The following is a 27,983-nucleotide window of genomic DNA, read 5'->3' on the forward strand; positions in this document are numbered from 1 at the left end:
TGGTAGGTTTCTCTTAGACAGATATTAGACCTAATTATTAGACAAATCCAGTTCAACATCAGAATGTCATCAGAAGAAAGAGACAGTTGAGTTAGAGCCCAGATCTACTGTAAATCTTGTCAAAATACCTGTGAAATGTCTTGAAGAGGCTTGTGCACAAAAGATCCCTTTGCACTTTGATGGACATGGAGACGTTTTCAAGGCAGCTTGCAATAAAATTGCCAAATCGAGATGTGATCAAAGATGTATTTGATTGGAAGATTCTTACCCAAAATAACTTATTTTGTATATATTTGTTATATATATATTTGTTATATATATAATAGTGATATATATATATCTATATCTATCTATCTATCTATCTATCTATCTATCTATCTATCTATCTATCTATCTATCTATCTATATATATTCTATAATTTTGCTGGTTACTATATAGCATTAAAGGTGGAAAATATCTGATGTGATTTATCTTGGTTTCATTTTTTTGGTTGTCATTTCATTAGGGGTGTGTAAACTTTTTTTTAGATCCTCTGTAGTGTGTGTGATTCATACCTCCGGTGAGCAAAAAAACAACACAGAATGCTAAACAGATGAAACCATCAGGCAGATGGTCTGCATCTAGTTTCCACTCCTCTCAGCTAAGTACAGAAATCTGAGGTGACGTTTGAAAATTGGAAAAAATGTTGCCTGGTCTGATGAATTTCGCAGTTTGCTGCAATCGCCAAAGGATTTAATGTCAAATAATGATCCATGGACCCAAGCTGCCTTGTGTCAAAGGCTGAGGCAGGTGATGTGTTGTGGTGGGAGACATTTCCTTTCTTCCAGGATGATAATGTACCATTTCACAAAGGACAAATCGTCTAAATCTGCCATGAAAAGGGTCCTACACAGTAACAATAATAAAGACACATATAATGACCATTATTGGAAATACTAATCACACACAGGATGGCATATTGGTTTAAAGATATATAAGATTTGGTGTAATGTGAGTCTTTGGACCTTCCAGTTGTTTTTTATTGTGTTGGAAAGGCTAGGCAGGATTGTCACCACCGGAGATGTCCCACCCGTAATGAGATGTAGAGACAAGCGGCTGAGGACAGATGCTCTTGACACTCTAATATTCTCATTTCTGATGAAGACATTTCCTGCTGATGATTAAAGGCTAAGAATCGTCATGCATGTTCTATAAAAGTAATGATAAATTATATTGTAATTTCGTGGGTTGTAATTAAGAGAGGAAGAGAGAGAGAGAGAGAGAGAGAGAGAGAGATTTAATTTAATTGTGAAAGCTGAGATAAGCTCTCCTACCACACACACACACACACACACACACACACACACACACACACACACCAACCTGTTGTCTTTAAGAAGCTCTAGAGGCTCCATATTGATTGTCATGGTTACCTTCTGTGCAAAAGCAGATGGACCAAATGAGCCACAGTGGCAAAAATGAAACCCATAATGAGAGTAAGACAAAAAAAAAAAAACAAAGCAAAATTTTTACACCTTCATTCAAACAAAACATATGTTCCTGTCTGTAGGGGCCAAAAACAGAGCCTGAGAGCCTGCTGTACTCTCTGCATATTGCTGCATTTCATTTTCGCCTCCAGTTTATCCAAAAGGACGCATAAATAGTCGCCCTCATCAGTGAGTGTGGCATCTGAGTGGAGGAGGGCACACTAGGTGGTGCTAAGGCTTGGGGGAAAAGGGGATGGAGTAGTCGGGGGGATGTTATTCTGGTAAATGAGACATGCATTCACATCCTTCTCTGCATCCGTCTCTCTCTGTATCCTCCCACCGCCACCAAGTCCAGTCACAGACCAAGAGCTACTTTTTATAACCACATGTTGCTGTGGCGAGCGACAGCATCGGTGGGATTGCAGCTGCTGCTCACACACATGCACGCACACACACACACACACACATCTCACCGTCTCTCTGTCTCCCTCTCTCAGTTGTATGGTGAGAGTGGTTTAATTCAGAGTTTCAACCACCTGTGACAGCTGCTGTTTCCTCTACGCCATTCACACAGACATCACTGACCACAGAAAGAGGCAGGAACAAAAGCCAGACCCAAAGGACTGCTTTTCATGCTGCTTTCTCAAATCCTTGCAAGTATTAGAAGAGGTTACCTCCATCATCTCAACACCAATGTGAGGTAAGACTGCAGCTTTGCATGTTGATTTTTTTTTATTTTGTTTTATTAAGTCTCAGGTCAGTTGGGTTAACTGCAAAGAGTGGAGTGTATTTAGAGTGAATAGGCTCAAATCTACAAAGCAAAGATATTTAATGAATGAAGGTTTGAAAATAAAAGTGTAGCAGGATTAATCAGGGCAGTCGGTGAAGCTGATGTGATGTGAATACGCAGCAACAGGTGACTTCTGGTCTCGTCTCTTAGCATGAAGGGTTGCACGGGTAGAAGGGTTTATATTAGACGGAGGAGATCTCTCATTAGCCTGTGCACTGATTCAGTCAGCTGAGACTCCTGTGTGAGGAACTGAGTCACGCTCGGGGTTTTCCTGGACTTCCCAATCCCCTGCTCTTCTTATTTCTTCCTCCTGGTTCGTTTCTATTTACTTCAAACAAATATGATTGCTTTGATTTGGCTTAACCATCAACCTGGTTATTTTGGTGGGCTGCTTGGGTTATTCGCCTCCCCACAAAATCTTCGTCAGAATGGGATCAGATTACTAGGCACCTGCTTTGTTTCAGACACACCGTGTACCAGACACATGATGGCAGTCTTGGCATGGACTGGCAAGGTGGAGTGGTTTAACTCATCGCTGCTGTCACTTCTCATTCTCATCTCAATATAGCGACATGCCAAAGCCTAATGTATTACAATTCTTCCTCTGTGCATGAGTTATTGCTGGCTGGAAGTTGGATGGGTCGGATGGATGACGGAGATGCTGAATGCTGATGCTGCTCGATGATAACACTCACAGAGATGTTTTTATCTTCCATCTCTTACCTTATTCTGGCCGAGGGATTAGGTTAGGAGAAAACCATTTTTGCCACGAGCAATTAAGTCAGCTTTTTAAAAAGGCTGTCCTCACAAGAACAGGAAACAGATTACACTCACATAAACCTCACGTTAATGAAGAGAAAACTATTAATGCTTTAACATGTTGCTAAAGGTTTATAATGTTACATAGGAATAATGTTTCAAACCCATATCAGAGTACCGTAGCATCATAAGCCGAATATCTCCCCTTGTTGCCGTTCTCATTTTCTAAAATAATGAATTAGACACATAGCGTATTAAGCATCCTTAATCTCCTTCAATGGGGGGCACGGTGGCTTAGTGGTTAGCACGTTCGCCTCACACCTCCAGGGTTGGGGGTTCGATTCCCGCCTCCGCCTTGTGTGTGTGGAGTTTGCATGTTCTCCCCGTGCCTCGGGGGTTTCCTCCGGGTACTCCGGTTTCCTCCCCCGGTCCAGAGACATGCATGGTAGGTTGATTGGCATCTCTGGAAATTTGTCCGTAGTGTGTGATTGCGTGAGTGAATGAGAGTGTGTGTGTGTCCTGTAATGGGTTAGCACTCCGTCCAGGGTGTATCCTGCCTTGATGCCCGATGACGCCTGAGATAGGCACAGGCTCCCCGTGACCCGAGGTAGTTCGGATAAGCGGTAGAAAATGAATGAATGAATGAATCTCCTTCAACTTGGATGCACAGGTTAATTCAATTCAATTAAATTTTATTTGTGTAGCGTATTTTAACGACCCACATTTTCACTAAGCGACTTCACAGGAATAGAAAACTTCATAATATAAATGAGAACATTTTCAATTTCAATTTATATTTATCCTTTAATGAGCAAACCAGAGACAATGATTGAAAGGAAAAAGAGACCTTGAGAGAAATTAGACTCATAAGGAAACCCATCCTCATCTGGGTGACACCAGAGAGTCGATTATAAAATACCTTTTTTTTTAAGTCATCTTCAGGGTTCTCTGGTTTCCTCTGACTTCCCAAAACCAGTTCAGTAGGTGAACTGGCTATAAGAACTGTCCCTTTATGTGTGCATGGTGTGCTATGATGGACTGTTTTTGTCCTCCGGGGTGTTATCAAGCTTCGGCTCCACCGTGATCGGGATCAGGATGAAGCTTGATTGACAGATTTTATTTGACTGTACAGAAAATTTGCTTTTTCACAGCACTACAAGACACATGAAATGACAAGGACACAAATAATAATCTAAAAAATATGGCAAGTAAATAATGATGTTGAAGTAATGACCAACGTGGTTGTAGCGCATATGATCATAACAAAGTGACTGTCAGTAGAATGTACGATGATCCCATAAGTCCTAAAATCTATAAATACATAAATACATTAGAGGATAGATGAATGAATGTCAAAATCTTGAGTGGTAATGTCTTAATTTGTGACATTGTTGGTGGTCTGTGTTTTCACAGACATCAGGTCTGTGTGTGTGAGAGAACAGCTACCAGCCTCCAACCATGCCAGGCCTGATTAACAAGGCCAAGCGTACCGCACTGCCACTAAGTGTCTCTGACATCACTTCCTGTGTCCGGGGTTACACCCTGGCCATGACGGCCTCTATGACGTATGAAAACATTGAGGATCACCCCATAGAAGGTGAGAGTGACCTCTCTCTCTCTCTCTCTCTCTCTCTCTCTTTCTCTCTGTTGGTTTGAATGTATCAGGTGCTACAACAAATTATTTTGCCTTCATTACATAACTTAGTTTAAATATATAAGTCAAGCCTGCTTAAACCTAACCTAAGTGTATATTGTTACAGACCTAATGACCTACAACCAAGATGTTCTTTCGTTATATAGTACCTGTAATCCTTTTTTCTGGCAAGTGGATGCACTTGAATACGTAGCCTGGGCTTTAGCTGCACTCCAAGGAGCCACAAAGTCATTCAGGCCAGACAGTAGACGTTCCTGTCTGTCAGCCTCTGCTGCTGTCAGGCGTAGTAGCTTTACAGCATTAGCTTGTGACATGCTTGGAGGAAGGTGATTGATACGGCTTTAGTCATAGTTCAAGCATGGCCTAGCAAGTTCACGGCTGTTTTCAAATAAAGAGCAACACGAGGGAGAAGGTTACAGTAGCTCCATCAGATTCCAGACATACAAAGAGAAGATATAAAAGGTATTTAAAGAAAGCTTGCCAGAATGGTTCATCTGGTTGAACCTCTACTTTACATACTGTATGCAAACCAGTTTAGCTGTTGATGTAAAGACTAGGAGGGGGGCACGGTGGCTTAGTGGTTAGCACGTTTGCCTCACACCTCCAGGGTCGCGGTTCGATTCCCACCTCCGCCTTGTGTGTGTGGAGTTTGCATGTTCTCCCCGTGCCTCGGGGGTTTCCTCCGGGTACTCCGGTTTCCTCCCCCGGTCCAAAGACATGCATGGTAGGTTGATTGGCATCTCTGGAAAATTGTCCGTAGTGTGTGATTGCATGAGTGAATGAGTGTGTGTGTGCCCTGCGATGGGTTGGCACTCCGTCCAGGGTGTATCCTGCCTTGATGCCCGAGGTAGTTCGGATAAGCGGTAGAAGATGAATGAATGAATGAATAAGGAATATCCCTGGTGTGTTAGAGCTGAATTTCTACAAACCCAGTCCCATGTAGTGAAAAGAAATCAATGGTGCAATTGTTGAATACTGAAATAGCAGCCACTTGGCAGTTTTTTCAAAGCTGTTATTACTGATAAATTGCTTAATTTAAAAAAATACAAACACTGAATGCTTTACTTTATTTCCTTATGTGGATAAAAGGTATATGAGTTAATGTTTGCGCATATTACATGCAAGATTACATATAAGTAACCTTTTTTTTTTTTGAAGGTATCTTCATTTACCCGCTGGAGGAGGGATCAGTGGTGGTGGGCTTTGAGGCGATGATATCTACTCAGATAATAACGCTGCAGATCAAAGACAAGACAAAAATCGAGGATTGTTATGTCGACTGCTGCCAAACGACCAGTGGAAATCTATCGAGCGGCAACGGTGAGATTTTGTACTTTGCTTTTAAAACTGCCCTCAAACGTTGCTGTGTTTTGACCTCATCCAGAACTTTCTTAGCATTACTGCTATTCGAGTGCTCGCTGAAGGCAAAAATTATGCAGAGAATGTGTAAGTATTTTATCTGTAGCCATAAGCCTTCTCGGAGTGATGGTCTAGAACAAGAGTATTATGTATTAATGAATAGTAATGATAAGGATTAGAGGTGAGGTGATCCTACAGGACCACTCTTACGGTTAGATGCAGTGACTCCACTTCACTTGCTCATTGAAGATAATGGAACCTACAGATTACATGGCCTTGATTGGACCCTGAATAGTACATTGTGATTGTGCTGCAGGTCATGTGGTACTTGATGAGGATCTGGAAAGGATGGTCCTGGTGGTCAACCTGGGGGTCATTCCATCACTGGAGTCGGTGAATGTGTTGGTCAGCACCTCTTATGAGCTTTCCACCCTTCCAAACGGAGGCATCCGTGTCACCTCGCCGCCTGTCTGTACTCCGAGGGTCCAACGCTCCGTTAAAGAGGAGCAGGCCTTCTCTCCTAACACAAGCAGGAAGTAGGACATTATCATAGTTGCTATATTGCCCACTGGTCAAATATGTTCAACATCTCTGCTTATGCAAACAGTAGGAGTTTTGAATTCTTAGTTATGTATTCTTGCTTATCCTAGATTAATAAATAGTGACGCGTGAGATTTATTGTTTGTTTCTGACTCAGGAGAGACAGACATCACTGCTCTATGGGGTCTCATGAGCAGATGGGCTCAAGCAACCAACTGTGTCTCTCCTGGCTACTGGAGGAGGAGTCGGTCAACTCCATTGACTACGAGTTCAACTTTCAGTTAGAGATCAGAGGACCATATCTACTGGCAGGTCAGAATATTACAGAGACTGGCATAAAGAGATGAATGGAATGATCGATGGATGGATGGATGGATGGGTGGATAGGAGGGGGATGGACAGACAGAAAAATAAATAAATGAGCAAATAAGAGGTTGCTGGATAAATAAGTGGATACTGGATAGATGGTTGGTTTATTGGATAGGAGATAGATAGATGGATGAATGGATGGATGTGTGGGTGGGTGGATGGATATATATAAGGTTGGATAAATGAACGGTTGTGGATTCATTTATTTATGAATATATGTTGGATAAATGGGGGATGATTGGTAGAATGGATAGAACAGATGGATGCGAGACATTTGAAAGGATGGTTGGTTAATTGTTTTGGTTCATTTAAAGGGTGGGTCTATGAATTGACAGGAGACTATAGGACTGATGCCTGGTTGGTAGGTTGGATGGATGTGGATGTTGACTCAGTAAACAAATATGTAAATTTAATGCATTTGTAAGGTTGAGATTTCTCTGTCCAGGTGTGGAGAGCCCTTCTCATGCCATCCGGGCAGATGCTGACCCTTCAGCCCATTCTGCTACCAGCATTGTGGTCACCCTGGCAGAAAAATACACTTATGATTGTCCTGTGGAAATCCTCATCTACCCCAGTGGTATGTATTGTTCATGCAACCACACTTGCACATATACCTACATGCAGTTAATGTTTACTAAAGAAATAAAGGCAGGTTTATTTGAGCACTTTAGTAAAAGTGTGTGTGCTCAGCATCCCACACAGACTCTCATAAATTTGATGGTGTAAAATCCAACATCGAGCAAAGCTTTTGTAAAGCCTATTTTAAAGCCCAACTGTACACACCTTAGCTTGTCAGTGATGAATCAACCAAAGAAAGCAAAGCTCAGACTAGACAAGTGCAATCATGAAGTTCTGTGTGCACTAGCACCTAAAATAATACCATTCATTCATAAAATGATGCTGGCAAAAGGCTGTCTTGTATAAAAGAGATGAGTGTATACTAGGTTGCATATTTCTATAAATATCTTACATTTGATGCTCATGTGGCTTTGATACACAGTGCATTCAAAAGCATCCTTTGCTAGTGATTCTGCCTGAAATGTTTCTGCACCCTGAATAAAGTATTCAGTGAACATTATTAGGTTAGATCCACAGCTGATAGAGTATGTCAGAGCAAGAATAAGCCATGAAGCCAAGGAAGATTGTTTTGAGGTTCATGGATGGGGAAAGGAATCTATACATTTGTCAAGGACTGAAGGACAAAAAAAACAACTGAAGTGGTTTGGAACAGTGAGCCAGTGAGTCAATGAGGTGACCATGATTTTAAAGGTGAAATGTGGTGAAAGAACTATAAAAGAACTTCAGAGGTTTTGCTAGAGAATAAACTACCACTAGGATGACCATCTCTGCAACACTGTCATAAAGGAATTTAGTCTGTGAGGTGTCCACAAAACTATGGGTCACTTTGAAAGTTCTTCAGATGTTCTGCCAGAAGTGAACCGGCTCAATGGACAACTATCTCTGAAGCCCTTCACCAATCTGACCTCTATGCTAGAGTGGCTTACATGGAGTTTGGCAAATAACACTTAAATGGCTCTCGAACAATTCTGTAATTTGATGAAATGAACACATTGCCCTCAAGGCCAAGCATTACATCTATGTTCCACTCATCACGTAGCCAATTCCTTCACTACTGTGAAGTTGTACTGGATATTAACTTTATGTGTTGCCACCAACTGCCCGGATGACAAGTTCCAAGTGCAAACAGATTATGCTATCTTGGAATACAGATGGTGTTATTCATTATGTGATACACCCTTCTTCAGGTCTCCAATACCGAAAGCAGCTTTTAAGCTCCTCTTTTTTTTAGATCCTGTTCACGGTTCTGTATTAGTAGATTTTATTGATTGGTGTAAACTGTCCTTTTTGGACATTAATGTATTAAAAACTAAAGAGATGATTGTAGATTTTAGGAAAAATCGTACAGTCATCTCTCCTGTGGTTATTAATGATCATGCTGTTGAGATTGTACATACAGTAATTTTAAATATCTTGGTACTCTATAATAGATCATAATTTGACTTTTGGGGCTCATGTAGATGCTGTTTGTAAAAAAGCCCACCAGCGTATGTATTTTTTACATACTCTGTGGTTTTAAAGTGGATAGCACTTTTAGGAAGATGTTTTATTCTTGTTTTATTGAGTCAGTTATTACTTTTACATTTGTGTGTCGGTATGGATCGCTTAATCTGAAAAATAGAAATAGACTTCAGGCTATTGTTAAAGTGTGTGGTAAGATTGTCGGCACCAACCTGATTGATTTAAACAGTTTGTATAAAGCAAGGACTCTGAGGAAGGCTGAGTTAATGTTAAGAGATTCCAGCCATCCCTTGTAGAATCTTTTTATGTTGTTACCTTCTTCACGTAGATATTCTTTACCGCTTTGCAGGACAAATAGGTTTAAAAAATTCTTTTGTACCAGTTGCTATTGGGTTTTTAAATACTTAATAATTTATTTATTTATTTATTTCTCTGTACTGTTTGTTGTTGTGTGTTTGGGATTGTATGGATTCTGCTGGCTATGAAACAAATTGCCCCTCTGGGATAATAAAGTTGACCTAACCTTTTTTCCTACTAATTTCTGAGATTTCCCGATGGGATGCTGCACAGGTATTTGAAAAACAGAGTCACTACAACAGAGTCCTATTTTGCTGCACGCTTTCAAAGCAAATGTGAAAATCTTTTGCAACATGTTTTGATGGACTATTACCTCCATAGCTGTGTAACTTTAACGGCTTACAGTTTACTTGTTCTTCTGGTGGCCTCCACTGTCTTCTGCGACACACTCTAACGGATACAACACCACTACGAAATTTGAATACTTTATTATGAAACTGCTTGCATTTTCCTGCATCTACCCAAACTGGAGAAAAACACACTTTCCTCTCTGACCAACCTCTAAAGAAAATAAATCTTCAGGCTTCCCCTTATACCTCTTAATGCTTCCGCATACCCACACCAAGCGTTGGCTGTAATTAGATCACAAATATTGAAACATCATCCTCACCATCCTTCTTGTTGGTTCTTGTCAGTGTGGGCTGCTGTTTAAACGCTCGCTTTCAAGCAGCCCAGAGCGAGATGCAAGATTTTCAATTGTCCCCTTATTACATTTTCTGCCCACGAAACGTGCTCTTCCTGACCTCTATCTCTTGGGAAAATCAATCTGGTGCTCCCTCATTGAGGTGGCTGAAGAACAACTGAATTTGGTGGTCAGGTTTTGTTCAGTGGCTTCTTCAAATCTCATGGTAAGGAGATATACTGTAATGGGGGCAGGTACAGTACTGCAGATGCCCATTTTAAGGACTAGGCCTCTCAGGTAAGCAATCAAGCTACAGTATTTGTATCCTTTGCTGTTTGTTCATCTGACTTGCCTATGGGCTACAGATGGACAGTCACAAGGCAATCTGTTCACTGATCCCTCTGCCACCTCAACATGTGTTAGCAGTGCTAATAATGGCGCTAATATATCATGACATGCTGACTCACAAGCTGTAGGTGTTTGGGGAATACTATCAGTGTCACAAAGTAAATTATGCCACTTGAGCCAGAAAACATATTCAGTGGTGGAATCATGCAAGCCTCGACATTGTGTGTACTATCACAGTGAGTTTTTTCTTTTTTTTTTTTTTTGAGTTTTACCTTGACTGTAGACATGAATTGGTGTGTGTGTGTGTGTGTGTGTGTGTGCATTATATAATCCATTTTAAAAGGACATAATAGTGAAATGCTTGAATGCATTAATTTTTCAGGGCACAGCGGTAAGAAAGATCTGTATGCCTAGTGTCAAATTAATAATATTCAACAGGTACAGTATATAATATTATATATAGTAGTAATAAGGAAAAAGAATACTGTATGTGTGAAAAGCTGATCTCGGTCTTTTCACATCATATAATCAGTTATTGACTAGACCAGGGTTCAACATTTTCAGTTCTCCAGCACCAAAGTTTGGTTATTACTCAGATCTCACACAACTAATAAACCTGTAAGTAACTTTTGGCGTAAGTATCTTTTGTCGTAGCTTAGTGGTTAAGGTGTTGAGCTACCAATCGGAAGGTTGTGAGTTCAATCCCAGGTCCACCAAGCTGCCACTGTTGGGCCCCTGAGCAAGGCCCTTAACGCTCAATTGCTCAGCTGTATAAAAAAAAAAAAGAGAGAGATAATGTAAATCGCTCTGGATAAGTGCGTCTGCCAAATGCTGTAAATGTAAATGTAAATGTAACTTAAGTAACAGTAAGGGAAATCAGGAGTCTCTGAGTGAAGAAATCACCCAACACCCAGTTGATTTATAACCCTGTAGAACTGTAGAAGAGAAGAACCGTTAAGAAAGTGCTGCAGGTACGACATATTTTTTTGGCCGACCCAGAAGTTGTAGCATCACCATGGTTCCCTTGATAAAAAGCCATTTTTGGATTTTTGCAAAAATAACCTGTCATCAACAAACTTTATGATTTTCCACGTTTTTCTCATTAAGATAATTTTTACAAATAAACCCAACTTGTAGGGGGGGGGCACGGTGGCTTAGTGGTTAGCACGTTCGCCTCACACCTCCAGGGTTGGGGGTTCGATTCCCGCCTCCGCCTTGTGTGTGTGGAGTTTGCATGTTCTCCCCGTGCCTTGGGGGTTTCCTCCGGGTACTCCGGTTTCCTCCCCCGGTCCAAAGACATGCATGGTAGGTTGATTGGCATCTCTGGAAAATCGTCCGTAGTGTGTGAGTGCGTGACTGAATGAGAGTGTGTGTGTGTGCCCTGTGATGGGTTGGCACTCCGTCCAGGGTGTATCCTGCCTTGATGCCCAATGACGCCTGAGATCGGCACAGGCTCCCCGTGACCCGAGGTAGTTCGGATAAGCGGTAGAAGATGAATGAATGAGTGAGAAGACCCAACTTGGATGAATTTTGAAGCCTAATGAAGTCATGCTCAGTCACATGACTTCAACATCGTCGTTAGTAAACGTCCGACGACTTTTTCAATCTTTTTAGCGTACTACTAATATAAACACAACATGTCTGTAGTAGATAACATTTCATGTTCAGCTGGATTTAATGTCCCCAACATCAACTTCTGTGGTCCCATTTAGACTCTTGTTAGCAGCCATCGTTTTCAAGACACATAAAGCTTAAAAAAATCACGAGTGAGATATTTTCGGATGTATTTAATCTTCAGCTCATGTTAACCACAGACCTTTGCCAATTGTCAGGCATTTACCACAAAAACCCATTAAAAAAATTGAAGTGCTGACTTATTTCCAGGTTTTAGGGCTCATTCCTATAGCACTATACAGACAGCACTAAACTGTATAATGGAGTGTTACCTTGAGTAGCATCTATTTACAGTAACTGATTATTTTTAACTGGGTGGTTTAAGGAAACCACTATAAATGCATCTCTGAATTCCACTTTCCTTTCCTTTACTGTCTCCAGAGCCCCACCTGCCTCACGTGCTTATCGAGGACGGAGACATGACGTTGGAAGAGTATGACGAGCATCTGAAGGGGAGGAGTGACTACATCAAGGCCATCAAGAAGGACTCTAGCAATGAAAAGAAAGTGAGAAAGCGACAATGAGGCAAAATGATAACGAGGCTGATAGCCACAAATTGTTTTTATGCCCTGCTTTGGAAGAGCTTCTCTTAGTCGTTTAGTAGACAGTTCCTATACTTCCTTTGCACTGTAGCACGGACAGATGTATCCTTGCAAAAAAACTTGCATGAACACAGGTTCAATTAGATCCTAAATTGACTGCTGTTCCTCAACAGGAGGCTGAGAACATTCAGCCGTAAATATGATCAGCAGCGAAAAGGGGTTTCTATGGAAACTATCAAGAGGTCTCCGATGGAGTGTACATGGTGTTTCTACCTACAGGGCAGAACAAGCAGAACAAATGTACTATGTGAATCTTCCTCTCATTATTTTACACCAATAATAAGCTAGATTTAAAACTGCCACTGAATGTGGAATGACAACAAACTGCAATAAAAAATAAAAACCATTTAATGAACAAAATAAAAACATTTTAGAGCATAAGAGTGTTGAGATCAGTTTATGGATTGAGGGCGTTGATACTCTGCATTAGCAATGCAGGCTCCAGCCAAATTAGCATATACAAACCAAAATAAGTAATAGGGTAACATATTAGAGTAGGCAGCTGAAAGTGCAATTATCGATTCCCGCCTCCGCCTTGTGTGTGTGGAGTTTGCATGTTCTCCCAATGCCTCGGGGGTTTCCTCCGGGTACTCCGGTTTCCTCCCCCGGTCCAAAGACATGCATGGTAGGTTGATTGGCATCTCTGGAAAATTGTCCCTAGTGTGTGATTGTGTGAGTGAATGAGAGTGTGTGTGTGTTTGCCCTGCGATGGGTTGGCACTCCGTCCAGGGTGTATCCTGCCTTGATGCCCGATGACGCCTGAGATAGGCACAGGCTCCCCGTGACCCGAGGTAGTTCGGATAAGCGGTAGAAGATGGATGAATGAATGAATATCTTTTGTGCTTGTCTCGTGCTGCATAGGTGGATATCATCCATAAAAGGCTCCATAAAGACGTTCTTCACAACCCTGTGGTTATGCTTAACTTCTGTCCTGACCTTCAGTCCATGACCTCTGACCTGCGCAGGGTGCAAGGGGAGTTTATCTTCCTTATTGACTGCAGTGGGAGTATGAGTGGGGTCAATATCAGCCGGGTTAAGGTAAGGAAATTGCGTCAATTATGGAATTTAGTTTATTCCCTCGATAATTTCACAAGATGTTTCGTATTAGAAACAATTCAGGATGAATTAAGACATTTGAATTAAGATATTTATTGAAAATATAACACTGATGTAACACTAACACTACGTTTTCCTTTAATACACAGTGACTGCTTTACATGTCCTGATTCCTGAGCCTATAACAAGTGTCAATTTTTCTCCAACATTGCTTCAACCCAGAGGTGCTATAAACGTCTCAATACCAATGAGGCCCTGAAAAGATAACGAGCACATCATTTCATTAAAATGTGCATGTCATTTGTTATTTTTACACCGAAGCCATTGAAGAAGTCAAGCGTAAAAGAGCAGAAGTTGAAATATGAGACGGTGCTGGTGAGCGTGAACCGAAGTCTGAGGGTTTGGTAAAGGGAGAAAATGTTTTAACCAAGTGCTGGAGTGTGTGAGGCTGGAGTGTGTGAGGCTGGCGTGTGTGACGCTGGAGTGTGTGACGCATGATGCATCGATGACTCATTCTGCGTTTGATTGAGAAAGCTCCTGTTCTGCCACCACAGACTCCACTCTTATAGGATCGAGTCAGTCTGCTGACACTGGATCTGAAAAAATACTGAGACTGAATCTACTGAGACTGAAACAAAGTCACATGATCCACTCGCAGGCAAGATTTAACAATTAAAGTCTGACAGTTGGACAGTGTGGAAAGAGGAAAGTATTTTACCTTAAAGAGACAATTTTCACAAAGTCGATCAATCGATAAAGTGTTTGATATCCGACATTAGCTAAGATGGAAGATCTAACAAACGTGGTAGATCTTTCTCACCTGCTACGAAATATCTGCTTCAAGTTCCATCGTTTTGATTTTCTGTAACATTATTATTATATAATTAAAAAATATAAAAATAATGTAAAATAATTATGTATACACCTAAATTATATTTTATTATATATAAATTATATATATATATATATATATATATATATATATATATATATATATATATATATATATATATATATATATATACATATATATATATATATAATATTTATATTTATATTTATATATTTATATTTATAGAATTTAGGAGCCGATTGAATTCCCTCTTCAAACCTAAATTTGTGTAAACAGTAATCGTAATAATTAGCAAAATGTCAAATTTTTTTTTTTCTTTTTTAATATCCAAGTGGTTTTGGAATCATCTACACTAATGAAGGTTTTCTTCTGAAAACAATTCAATTCATTTTCCTTCTTTAACAATAAATTGCTTCATTTTGAGACTTGCTCTCAATTTCAACTTTTGTCTCTGTGTTCGCTCCACGTTAGATTGTTTATTAATAGGTTTATAGGTTTACTACTGCTGCTGTAAGTAGAAAATTGACTAGACTATATTTCTACTATATATTTAAATTGCATTGATTTTGCAGAAATCAGCTGAACGTTAAATCCGAAGTGATGTAAAAACACGCTGCCGAAACAACACCAGTGTTTTTAAACTGCTTACGAATGTTTGTTGAATTTTCGAACTTATTGAATTGTCGGATAGACGTTACTTGGCTTGTCGCTTTTGCGTGTGTGTTTTACGTTTGTTTACAGATCGTCGATATAACCTTTAATGTACTACAATATGGTGACATACGGAGCATTTCCGTTTCTATATAATGATGTATTGAGATATAAACAACAACTCTCCAGTGGCAGCTTTGACCTTTTCTCGTTTCTTCCTCTGTCCTTTTCATTTCATTCCCAGTTCATTCAGCTTTTATATTCTCTCTCTCTTTCTCTCTCTCTCTCTCTCTTTTGCTCTCTCTGCGATCACTCATTCCTGATGTTTATGTTGACAGGATGCCATGGTGGTGATTCTGAAAAGCCTTTTCCCCGCCTGCCTGTTCAATATTATTGGCTTTGGCTCGACGTTTAAACCTCTGTTTGCCACCAGTCAGAGTTATGATGAGGTACGGCGCTGACCACCAGCTACAACACAAACAATCACCACAATCTGATCGATCTGATTTTAACACTGGGTGGAGGAATGTTTCATCCAACACTAGGACTTTTTAGCACATTTATTTCTGTACAGCTCATGCAACAACGATAAAACGTCTTTATGTAGATGTAATATTACTTCCTGCGTAGTTTTAAGCAAGCAGCATTACCAAAATCCATTTCTAAACCACTTGCCTTTGTGAAATGATTCACTCTATTATATATGCATTAGGAGTGTAACACGATGCCATCCGTAACCATATCTCTATCTCTTCTGTGCTCCAAATGGCATTATAGATATCTGGACTTTGAATTAAACCAGAAGTGAACATGGCCTAAACAGGAAGCTGTGTTTTTTTATTTTGATAAAAAATGACTCTAACAGTTTCTCAACTTCAGCTACATCATTCGAGTTGACAATTTGACTCGTTCACGTATCTTAAGATATATGTTCAAGGTATATGTACAATGAATAAATAAATGAACACATTTAATAAAGCCGAACTGTCTTTGCCACTCAAACCTGAACCATCTTGAACCTCTATCCAACACTGGAGATCTCTGTTTACAGAATTCTTAACCATATACGGTGACAATACTTCCGACAACAGATTTTTGCATGAATATTAAAGTTTCGATTAAAGATTTGTTCTTAAATGAGATATGACTAAAGAAACATCAGATATTAGACAATTCATTGAACCTGAATTGCTGAACAGTTGGTGGTTTGGCAAAATTTGGCTTGTCTAGACATGTTTTATTAGCAGGTGTGTGTGTGTGTGTGTGTGTGTGTGTTTGTAATAATTCCTCAGAGATTATATTGGTTGGTATGGTGTGCTTCACTCTGATAAAAAGCATTATGACATCACAGGAAAGCTTAGGCACTGCGGGTGAATATATAAAGAAGATGCGGGCTGACATGGGTGGCACCAACATCCTGGCACCGCTCAATTGGGTCCTGAGGCAGCCGGTGCAGCGCGGTCATCCTCGCCTGCTCTTCCTCCTCACCGACGGAGCCGTCAGTAACATGGGCAAGGTCATCGAGCTGGTCCGCAGTCATGCCCGATTCATCAGGTACAAGAGCACAAGACTGTAGCTACAATATGGATGTAAGACACTATAGACACTATAGACTGTAGGAGCTGATTATTTTCCTATCTCCTATGTGTTTCATCTCACTCAGGTTACACCAGAAACCATTCCAAACCATTACACAATCCTTTATCCATTAATAGTTACATTTAATGTGGGGCACAGTGGCTTAGTGGTTAGCACGTTCGCCTCACACTTCCAGGGTTGGGGGTTCAATTCCTGCCTCCACCTTGTGTGTGTGGAGTTTGCATGTTCTCCCCGTGCCTCGGGGGTTTCCTCCGGGTACTCCGGTTTCCTCCCCCGGTCCAAAGACATGCATGGTAGGTTGATTGGCATCTCTGGAAAATTGTCCATATGTGAGTGTGTGAGTGAATGAGAGTGTGTGTGTGCCCTGCGATGGGTTGGCACTCTGTCCAGGGTGTATCCTGCCTTGATGCCCGATGCCTGTTTATTATTAGGCTTGGATTACTGTGGCACATCTGACAAGTCCTTGTGTGTGTCATTACTATAGAAGCAGTAATGTATGTGAAAATACACATAAAGCTCTGTTTTGAATTAGGTTGTTTTAGAAAGTGAATCAGTGTTTTTTTTTTTTTTTTTGGACCAATCAGAACTGAGAATTCATTGCCGCTACGATATTTACAGAACTAGCATCATTATATTTACAGCATTTGGCAGAGCCCTTATCCACAGCGACTTACATTTAATACCTCTCTTTTTTCTTTTTTTTTAAATACAACCGAGGGTTAAGAGCCTTGCTCAGGGACTCAGCAGTGGTAACTTGGTGGACCTGGGATTCAAACTCACAACCTTCTAATCAATATACAGTAGTCTAACATCTTAATCACTGAGCCACCACATTAAAGCAGAGCTGACTTGCGCTGATAAGCAACTAAAGCACTTTTCTTAAGTGAAAAACACTCAAACCCACCCACACTAAGAGCCAATTTGACTCTTATAAAGAATGAACCCCATGCCGTGATTTCATTATGCTCTCTCAGTCTGCCCGGACCCCCAAGGCATATGGCATTGTCCTTGCTTCGCATCAGCTACCGAGCAAACCCGACATAATGAGCAAACAGTCCTGAATTTCGATCTCCAACTCCCATATATCTTGGAGACGTCACTGACAAAGCTAAAGGTCAAGCTGAGGTTTTAATCACTCGTGTTTTCCTTCATCTAGTATGCATGAGAGAACGCAAAATACATCAAAACATTAATCAGGCAAACAAATGAGAAGCCTGATTCACACTCTGTAAATATTGGAAATAAAATGTTAGGTTAACACAAAAGGTTATTCTATAATGATGAAATTTGTATGAAAGTGCATTTTCCATTCAGTAAAGTAAAAAAAAAATAATCATCAGCATCTTGTTAGTACAAGATATGTATCCGGTAATTACTGTATATATAATATATTATTCGAAATGCAAGAAAACATCTTGTTGTGAGAAAAGTCTCATCTTTTTTTTCCTCTCAGGATAATTAATACAGGCTATATCATAAAAAAAAAAAAAAACTCGATTTATTTATTTATTTATTTATTTATTTATTTATTTTTTAAAGCCGTCGAAATGTTTTTCTCATAGTTTCTCATAATGACGTGATATTTTCTTGGTAGAAAACGATGGTTTCTCATACTAATGAATTGGTTTTCTCGTAATAATGAGATACTATCTTGATGTTTTTTTCATAACAATGGGATCCTTTTGTCCTGAAAAGATGAGATTTTTTTCCATTGTCTCCAGAAAAAGTGCAATGTTTTCTTGACGTTTTCTCATGAGATGTTTTTCTAGTCACTATGAGATACTTTGAGATGCTTTTCTGAAAGAAAAAAAAAACTAGATGTTTTACTCAGGATAACAAGCAGCTCTTATCATCATCTTCTATTTCGTCTGTATTTCTAACCTTTTTTCCATGTAATATTGAGATGATTTTTTTGCTACAGCAGGATTTGTCTTTTGTAAAAATGAGATTTTTTTTTTTCTTTTTAAGAATTCTTTTGTTCCGAGGCTGTAATGTGCTTCCACAAGCCTCTAACATCCAGCCTTATATCAAATATTAGACTTGACCTACTTCTTTTTTTCATCTCGATATAAATGTGTCTGTTTGCTTTACAGGTGCTACACCTTCGGCATAGGACAAGGAGCTTGCAGGCGGCTCATCCATGGCCTCGCGACCGTTTCCAGAGGTGCTTCTGAGTTCCTTGCAGAAGGAGAAAGACTGCAGCCTAAGGTTTTTCCACACGCTGATATGTTTATCCTGCTCTGAATGTCAAAGCCTTGCAATTAAAGCTTGGCTATAAATTACAATTAAAACAGTAGGACAAAAAAAACGCTGCTTCGTCTGTGATTTCAGACATCTTAGTAATTACAGTCTACTTCCTTTAAAATGATTCTGCATCATGTAAGATGAGAAATGAACTCGTCCTGTGTTTGCACACGTGTTTGGAAATATTGTAGATGATTAAATGCCTGAAGATGATGATGGCACCTGTTCTGAGTGACATCTCCATCGAATGGCTCTATCCTGAGACCAAGGAGGTGCTGCTGTCTCCGGTGGGGTCGACGTACCTGTTTCCTGGTGACCGGTTGATTGGATACAGCGTGGTGTGCGACACGACACGCTATCACTCCAACCCCAAGTCTGTGAGTAAACCTCAACAGGGGTCCGTAATAACAAAACTGGGAGAATGCAGGAAAAATCACTTCTGCCGTTTTATTCATAAACATGTTCTTTATTTTTAAACCACAGTGCTTTTGTATTCTCCAGCTCTGTCAGTCATCTTGTCTATAATTCAAATCCCAGGTTTGTTATAGTGCACTTATTCTAATACATTATTGTTGCTATAGTAACATCTCATTCATAGGGACTTACAGTATATAGTGCATATGTTCAACTAGCAAGGTTAATAAGAAGAAGAACATTTCCATATATGGTAATAAATGAGATTCAAAATCCAATGAAGTTGTCTATTCCTCATACAGGCGTCACGGTATACAAACATTATATCTATAGATGATGTTTTGTCACATATCGTATCAGCCAGTGACGTTAAAGCAGCGGTATGTAATTTTTTTTTTTAAGTGTTGCAAATTATCCCTTTAATCCCTTTATCAGGTCATTAGTTGAAATCCCAGAGCCGGGAATGAAAAGTGGTGCTTAAAGGATGCAGAAGTTTTTTTTCCTCTTCACTGTTAGTCACTTACCACATTTTATTACCTGTTTTTTTTTTTAAGATGCCTCATTAGTGTTCTCATTTTAAGATGCCTCATTAATGCCACCAGTCCATCCCTCTTTCCTTCTTTCCTTCTTTCTTTCTTTCTTTCTTTCTTTCTCTCGTCTCAGGACAAGCGACGGCGCTACAGCATGATGCACTCCAACGAGTCGGCCAGCTCCGTGTTCTACCACAGTCTGGAGGAGGAACCAGGGAAGAGCAGCACAGATGGGCACGGTGCTGCCCGGGATACATCAGGCACAATGTTTGACTCATACCAGAGCACCATGTCTGAAAGCAGCCCTGGCATGGTGGAACAGGATGGCATTGGTAATAACCTAGAACCTTTCAAACAACATTTCATCAAAGTGCTCAAAGACGTCAGTGTACTGATCTTTGCTCCTTCACTGAGCGTGAGCAAAGGAGTACAGTTTCATAGATGGATTGCTCTTGGTATTCGGGATGCGGCAATATGCGCAGATTGGTATTAGCACGGATATTGGATCGGATTTACATGCTAACAATTAACAATTGACTAAATACCCATCTCGCTAAAGAGTGTACACATTAGTATAGCTGAAATGACTGTTCTGTATTACTGAAGGTTTCAAAAGACACTGAAATACAAAAAAAAATGTGGTCAGTCAGATTTAAGAAAAAATATGACATAGTTCAGATTTAGATTATTTCATAAGCATGTACTGTATGGTAGAATAGTTCAGTGGTAAAACAGCACTGTTGTGGATTTGATTCTCAGCTCAAGTGTGAACACAGTATTTAATTTTATTCAGGGCTTTGAAAATCCCCACTCAAATCATGTTGAATGTACGATTGTGTTAATGTTATTCAGTTCAATCAAATGGAACCAAAGGACAAATTAGAATTAAGTAAATTCATTGAGCATTTTTTTTTAAAGTGTAACGACGTAAAATAGCTGCTGGTCCACTAAGACTAGAAGATGAGAGAGTGAGCTTGCCTTCTTCTGTTTACTTTTCTCTTTGGCTTAGTGATTGTTTAATTATGGAAATTCCCATCACAGGGACTAATATGAGCTCTTCTCCGAGAAGGCGTGCGTACAGCACCAATCAGATCGATGACTATAATCCCATAAAGAAAGCCTACACTTCCAGTGACCCGAGCTCAGTGGTGGGGAAAAACCCTCTGAGGAGATCCAAGGCTCAGGAGCTCATTGGACAGACGAGTCCAGATAACGGCGCCCAGTGGAAGGCAAACTATCAGGTTAGTAAGCCTTCAAAGCATTCAGATATAATACAAAGCTGTTACAGTTTCTCAAATAAATATTCACTCCCTTGAGCTTAATTAGTTGTATGATGTTGATCCGTGTCCAATTCAAGTGTCACAAGATCTCAATATAAATAAACCTCTTCCTGAAAACGAACTAGAATTTACCTAGAAGCTAGAAATGATCTAAACAAACAGCAAGTAAGTAGAAATTTCTGAAAGAGTTTAAAAACCAGTCATAAAATTTCATTTGGAGTGTCATTAAATACATTATTATGTCATTATAAAGTCTTTCAGTCCTAAACAATAGGGCAACTAAGACGACAAGGGTAACATAATGCTACCGCTACCATGCTTCACTGTTCTTTACAGGCTAACCACTTTAAATCCCATAAGGTCAAGCTTTCTGAGTTATGCTTGTCCTATAAATCCTCTCCTCCTTCAGAGTTATCTAGACAAGGTTGCACAACAAAAAGTAAGTCACTGGATGCTTTCTGAGCTATAAGAAATATATAGAGATCTGTGTGGTGACTGTTTACCGATAGACACCAGACCATAGCTGTGACATTAAGCCAATGAGACGAAACTTGTAGCTAACACATCGACACAACACTGTGAGAAATGATCTTACATCATTTTCAGGTGAAAAGTTTTTGTTGGTGTTTGTTATTTGTTTTCCTACATGACAGGACTGATGTAGTATCTTAAAATTCTGCATCTTGGCTTTGATTCTGATTGATGTAGAGATCTCCCAGACTAATCTCTCCAGTGCCATCTGTTGTAGCCGAGCATCTGGCACGATGATAAGAGACTAAAGGAACAAAACCCTGAGAATTCTACTTTTTATTCACAGGAGTTTTTTGATTGCACTTCCAACCTCGAGTCCAGTCTCTGAACCATTTAATCCTCGTTCTATCACATCCATGCACAAATCTAGGTTTGGCACAGCAGACTTTTCCCTGGACAGTTATGTCAAGATAGGAATTTAAAATACAGAATGAAATTCACATCTCAGACAGACTGGCTTCCAGGTAGACACTGGTAATGACTTCTACATTCCCGGTAATACAAAATCTCCTTTGGTTCAGTTGACATGAAGAAAAAGAGCGGTTTATTGGCTGTCATGGAAAGATGTGTCAGTGCTGCAATTGCCGTGGCACTGGAGAGATAATGAGGTGACAAAAATATGCCCGACCCAAAAGAGGATTTTGAATGCAATCAAGAATACAAAGAAAGGATGTGATTCTCCTCCTCCTCTCTTTCCTAACAAGGACCATCTTTATGCACCAATCTCAAAGATCTGAACAAGTGGTGTGTGAGGGTCTACGGATCTTACTCACAAGTATATATTTTCTTAAACCGGAGTGTGTTTCAGCCTGCCACATTTAAAAAAAGAAATAAAACCGCTGAGAAAATCGGAGATATATTTAATACTATTTGTTCATTTTAATGCAATCATTGTTTATTTCTACTGCATGTCATGATATTAATCAGTACAACGAGTCACAGGTTGTTAATACTTCACTATTATGATAATGCAATTTCTATTCATATATCACGTAGGGGCTTAATGTATAAGCTTCCTTATTCAATAACAATTGAGTTTTTGAGTGGCATCGCAACATGTGGTATAACAGAATTTTACCTTTTACACATCTCTCCTGGAAATAAGTAAAGACAACAAATATTGTCAGAATGTTATAAACACCTTTTTCCCCCAAAGAATTTCTCAGAGGGGGGCACGGAGGCTTAGTGGTTAGCACGTTCACCTCACACCTCCAGGGTTGGGGGTTCGATTCCCGCCTCTGCCTTGTGTGTGTGGAGTTTGCATGCTCTCCCCGTGCCTCAGGGGTTTCCTCCGGGTACTCCGGTTTCCTCCCCCGGTCCAAAGACATGCATGGTAGGTTGATTGGCATCTCTGGAAAATTGTCCATAGTGTGTGATTGCGTGAGTGAATGAGAGTGTGTGTGCCCTGTGATGGGTTGGCACTCCGTCCAGGGTGTATCCTGCCTTGATGCCCGATGACGCCTGAGATAGGCACAGGCTCCCCGTGACCCGAGGTAGTTCGGATAAGCGGTAGTGAGTGAGTGAGTGAGTGAGAATTTCTCAGAATGTGCAAAACCCCCACCAATTATCTTGTAAGATCATTAACCAAACACTTGGTATGGTCAGCTATAAAGTAATCTCAGTCTTAGATACTTAGATACTCTTAGATCTTTTGTATTCTTTTCTGACCACAAGCTTCAGAATGAGAAATATCTGCAATTGTTTTCACAAACATCAAGCAAGTTGGAAAAAAGAAAACGCTCAAGAAATCGCAGGTTTACGATCATTTTTCAAAGAGATCTTCAAGGAATCATTGGTAATTAAGTAGACAATGTTTGCTGACAAGCTCCAAAAAAAGCTCTGTACTAGGTTTCTTCTAAAGAAGGCACATCTTGCCCAAATTTATAATAGACACTATTATCAAGATCACGGTGGCCAAGCTAGCTGCATTGTACTGTACTGTAGCTCAAAATTCAAATCCCAGTTCAGCTCCTCAATTCAGTGACTAGATCACAAAACGAGAATGCAGTTTAGGAAGGAAGAGAAGCTTCTGAAATTGACAAGCAAATGGAGATACTTCCTTGTTGTCCTTGTCTGCTTGCAGAACCTACTGTATGACACTAAGGTTTTTCTCCGAGAACCTTTTGTGAAGAGAATGTCACCAATTTAAAACTCACTAACCCTCTGCTTTAGAGCATATCATAATCACATGATATCATACAAACCACGAGAATGCTACAGTATAACCGCTCTTAATGTTCTCCACACGCAGCCTCAGCTGGCCAGCCTATGTACCACTTTGTCCAAATGCCACGGACGCCCACCGCCTGACGAACCCAATGGAGACACTGAATCAGAAGAAACCCAGGTGGACCCCAGTATGCAGGCAGCCACCCGCGGCCACAACAAGGAGAACGGCTCCAAATCCTCCAGCGACAGCCCTTCCCTGGGCAGCACTGGAGAAGCAGGTCAGTCCAATTACAATGAACCACTGTGTAGATCAATAGTGTCAGAATGAATGAGCTGAATTCTGCAATTATATCTGGGGTTTGAGAGGTTCTGTGGTCTGGTGACACAGCGTGTAGTGAAAATAACGGCTGATTGGTATGATTGCTGCTTGTTCCATTAACTGACAGGGAAAGGCCATGAAAACACTGGGGACATGAGAATTCAAATGCATACTCCATAATAAACCGCAAAGACCAACGCGTTATTTAAAGACATAGAAAGAAATAGATAGAAAGAATATACACAAGTTTTTTTAGTAGCCAGCCCAAGCCTGTACTTTTTTACCAATTTTTCTCACAACCTCTGATGCTCATAGTGTTTTTGGCTTTGGTTCAACAACAATAAACTCCAATATGCTTTAAACCGTTCGTTTAATAAGCTTTACTTTGTTTTTAAGCAAATAAGACAATGTGGAAATATAATTTTCCCATACTTGATAGAATTAAGTTGTTAACCCTGCTAGCCCCATTTATAGCTTGGTTACTACAACAAATAATCCTTTTGAGTAAAATGATCCCTGCACTCTTGCTGCTGTGATTATAAGCTTCAAAATCGAATCATGTGTCAGATGTTCAGATGTTTGGTTTTTTTTTGCTTACAGATGGCTATTCTCACCAGCTCTGTGAAGCAGAAACGCCTCAAGACCCACATTCTCCAGACTTCAAACCCATAAACAAAGGTAAAGGAGACTGCAAAGCAGTTATCTCGGGACTGCTGTGTGGGAAACCTGTGAAATGGGAGGTGTGCTTCGACATCGACCCCTACCTGAAAGGGCGTGAGCGAGAGGAAAAGGTTCATGAGGATCTGTGGAACGAAACCTTCCATCATTTGGCTGCAAGGTCGATTATTCAGGACTTTGAACAGATGGCTAATAAAGAGTGTGAGATTGAGCATGGTAAGTGGAGAGTTTGGAGTAATTTACTGGATAGCGTAAGATCTGCTCTGTTCTTTAGTCTCCACCGTTTTGTGTCTCTAACTTATCCAAAAAAAGTGTAAGTAATCACATGTCTGTCTCCTTTCTCTCAGGTTCCGGTAGACGCTATCAGCTGTACGCCATACAGAGTAGCAAAGCTTGCAACATCCTCAGCAAATACACAGCCTTCGTGCCCATTGATCTAGACAGCAATGAATATTTACCCATTTCTATTGACTTTCTTTCTGCTGGTGAGCCAAATCTTTGTTTCCTTGATGAGCTTTTTGTACTTTCTGTCATTATGTCAGTGTCTCTGGGAGTCCTGAGATTTTGCCAGAGGAGACCAGGTCTGATCTTCACTTCCTTCATGTGAGGGAAGAACAGGATTGGACTTATTCTATCAGAATAAAATACTGACGTAATATCAGCTGTCATGTATACAGTAGATGTAAGTTTTACCTACATAAAACAGAGTTTTGCAAATACAGTACCATTGAAATATAATTTGCACTCTATGCTATTTTTACTTGCAAGTTGTTAGATGCTGAGTCGATCCCTTATTGGGTCCTGAACTACTCGTCTTGCTTCAGAGCAAAAGCTGATATATGTTGTGTACATTCAAACATGCTAATTTATAGCTGAAAGCTCTGTCTGTGTATTAGCATTACACGTCTTCAGGGTGACACACAGCAGCTCTGGGACGTGTTATTAAGTAGTTTTCTCCTTTGACGCAATGCATTTTTTTCTGCATTTCTAGCCAGAATATCAAACTGTTTACTTCTAATAATCTAGTGCTAAGGCATTTACGACTTGAATTTACGACTACTTGATAAAGTCTGTATTAAAGACTTTCATTTGTAAAAATGTAATTTAAGAGGAAAAAAAATCAGCTTTTCTTGCCAGAGGACCATTTCTCTTGGGATTGGAAAATCTCCTGATTTCTAAGCAATCAAGATTGGCAAGTATTGCTAATTAATGGATGCCTGCAGCAGTCCTTGTTTATTCCGCAAAAGGAAGCAGTAGGGAAGATTGCCAGACTTTTTGTGGAGGTTTTGGATCATATAAAAGTTGTTCTGAAGTGAGAAAAAAGCAGGAATTAAGTTGCACACGCTCCCAACTAAGTTGATTACTCAATGCTAATATCAGTCATGTGTTTATTCTCAGGGGAAGAGCGGAAGGGTGGCTCACATTCGAGGCAGCGCTCAGGAAGCAGGAAGAGCCGCGGTTATCCGGCGGGTTTGGGTCACTCACAGTCTGACTGCCTGGTTGATGGAGAAGACCAAACTACTCCAACATGTAAGATCTTCATCTGTCATGACATCACTTCTGGTCACAACTGATGCTATTCACATTCAAATTCTGAGCAGAAGATGTCAAAATGTAGGCCTGTAACAAACGATAAAGAAAAATCTAAATTGAATCTAATCTAATCTGTGATTTTTATCCCCAGTTGAAGACAAAGCCTCTCCTTGTAGCACTCCTTCATCAGCTGGATGGGAAAGATTCAGCTTTACAGAAGGTATGGTTTCCTGGCACTATAGCAGTAATAAAACTGAAAGCACTGTTAAGCGCACACTCACACTTTCTCACTCTCTCTCTCACACACACACACACACACACACACACACACACACACTACTCTACAGGGAGTACTGCTGCTTAAACTGAACATCCAACCCATTTGTAGCTATTGAGGAACGAGTGCTGGAGGCTAACCTGTTGCCACCGCTCTGTCTGTTTCAGCCTCACAGAGGAGTCCGACTGTGACATCAGACCATTTGCAGAGATCAGTGGAAAGTCTCTTCTCAGCCAGGTGGGTACAAGTGGCAGAGATAAAGAATGGCCACACTCTGAGTCAGGGATAGTTTGGAAAATGAAGAACCTCCGAGTGCAGGAGAGAGAGCTATTGGAAGTAAATGACAGAACAACAGCTTTCAGTGCACTTTTCTTTGCTTGTACATGTCATTCATTTTTGAGAGGAAATAAAGGGGGGGGGGAAACACCCTCCAAAACAGTCCAATCTTACTCGACTTGGCTAACCACAGACTGTGACAAAGAAACTAGAAATTACCTGCAGTCTTGCAGCCTGTTCTTATGGTGCAAATGGATGCAGATGTAAATTACATTGCAAACACCGCCACCAGACAATCTACAATTTGATTACATGCATTTTGATTGCTTTATGACAAACAAATTCAGCATGGAAAGGGTTTCCATGTAGTGCAACAGTAAAGCGTTCGTCTAAAAGCTGTTTATTTCGTACTCATTTCTTCCATCTCAAAGGTGCATTTTAATTGATGTTTCAGATGTTGTTGTCAATCAAATAAAAGTTGGAGAGTGTTTCCATGTGGTGCATCAGAAAAGCCTCAAGTTTAATAATCGCAAAATACAAATTAGGACGATGTCACACTTTAACACGCCTGTGAACCCCAAAACATTTACAGTATACACAAATATAATCTTGTCTGTACAAAACCTAAATTAGGCACGGTGTCTTAGTGGTTAGCACGTTCGTCTCACACCTCCAGGGTTGGGGTTCGATTCCTGTCTCCACCTTGTGTGTGTGGAGTTTGCATGTTCTCCCCGTGCCTCGGGGGTTTCCTCCGGGTACTCCGGTTTCCTCCCCCGGTCCAAAGACATGCATGGTAGGTTGATTGGCATCTCTGGAAAATTGTCCCTAGTGTGTGATTGCGTGAGTGAATGAGTGTGTGTGTGCCCTGTGATGGGTTGGCACTCCGTCCAGGGTGTATTGTACCTTGATACCCGATGACGCCTGAGATAGGCACAGGCTCCCCGTGACCCGAGGTAGTTCAGATAAGCGGTAGAAGATGAATGAATGAATGA

At 40.4% G+C, this 27,983-nt stretch overlaps 1 protein-coding gene across 1 annotated transcript in view; it reads left to right on the top strand.

Annotated features, from left to right (window-relative positions):
* Positions 1-1,936: 1,936 nt before the first annotated feature.
* vwa5b1 (von Willebrand factor A domain containing 5B1) overlaps positions 1,937-27,983 on the top strand; it is a 31,823-nt gene continuing 5,776 nt past the window's right edge. Inside the window, exons 1-20 of the mRNA XM_060894024.1 lie at positions 1,937-2,167; positions 4,430-4,613; positions 5,829-5,990; positions 6,346-6,565; positions 6,727-6,881; positions 7,384-7,515; positions 12,361-12,485; positions 13,443-13,619; positions 15,480-15,590; positions 16,493-16,695; positions 18,834-18,948; positions 19,176-19,361; positions 20,062-20,260; positions 20,970-21,169; positions 23,991-24,186; positions 24,828-25,121; positions 25,253-25,390; positions 26,304-26,435; positions 26,590-26,658; positions 26,883-26,952. Of these exons, the coding sequence (XP_060750007.1) occupies positions 4,475-4,613; positions 5,829-5,990; positions 6,346-6,565; positions 6,727-6,881; positions 7,384-7,515; positions 12,361-12,485; positions 13,443-13,619; positions 15,480-15,590; positions 16,493-16,695; positions 18,834-18,948; positions 19,176-19,361; positions 20,062-20,260; positions 20,970-21,169; positions 23,991-24,186; positions 24,828-25,121; positions 25,253-25,390; positions 26,304-26,435; positions 26,590-26,658; positions 26,883-26,952 (3,023 nt within the window). The 5' untranslated portion in view covers positions 1,937-2,167; positions 4,430-4,474. The remainder of the gene's footprint in view (positions 2,168-4,429; positions 4,614-5,828; positions 5,991-6,345; positions 6,566-6,726; positions 6,882-7,383; positions 7,516-12,360; positions 12,486-13,442; positions 13,620-15,479; positions 15,591-16,492; positions 16,696-18,833; positions 18,949-19,175; positions 19,362-20,061; positions 20,261-20,969; positions 21,170-23,990; positions 24,187-24,827; positions 25,122-25,252; positions 25,391-26,303; positions 26,436-26,589; positions 26,659-26,882; positions 26,953-27,983) is intronic.

Source organism: Tachysurus vachellii, chromosome 19 (genome assembly GCF_030014155.1).
Source record: "Tachysurus vachellii isolate PV-2020 chromosome 19, HZAU_Pvac_v1, whole genome shotgun sequence".
In the NCBI taxonomy this organism is placed as follows: Eukaryota; Metazoa; Chordata; class Actinopteri; order Siluriformes; family Bagridae; genus Tachysurus; species Tachysurus vachellii.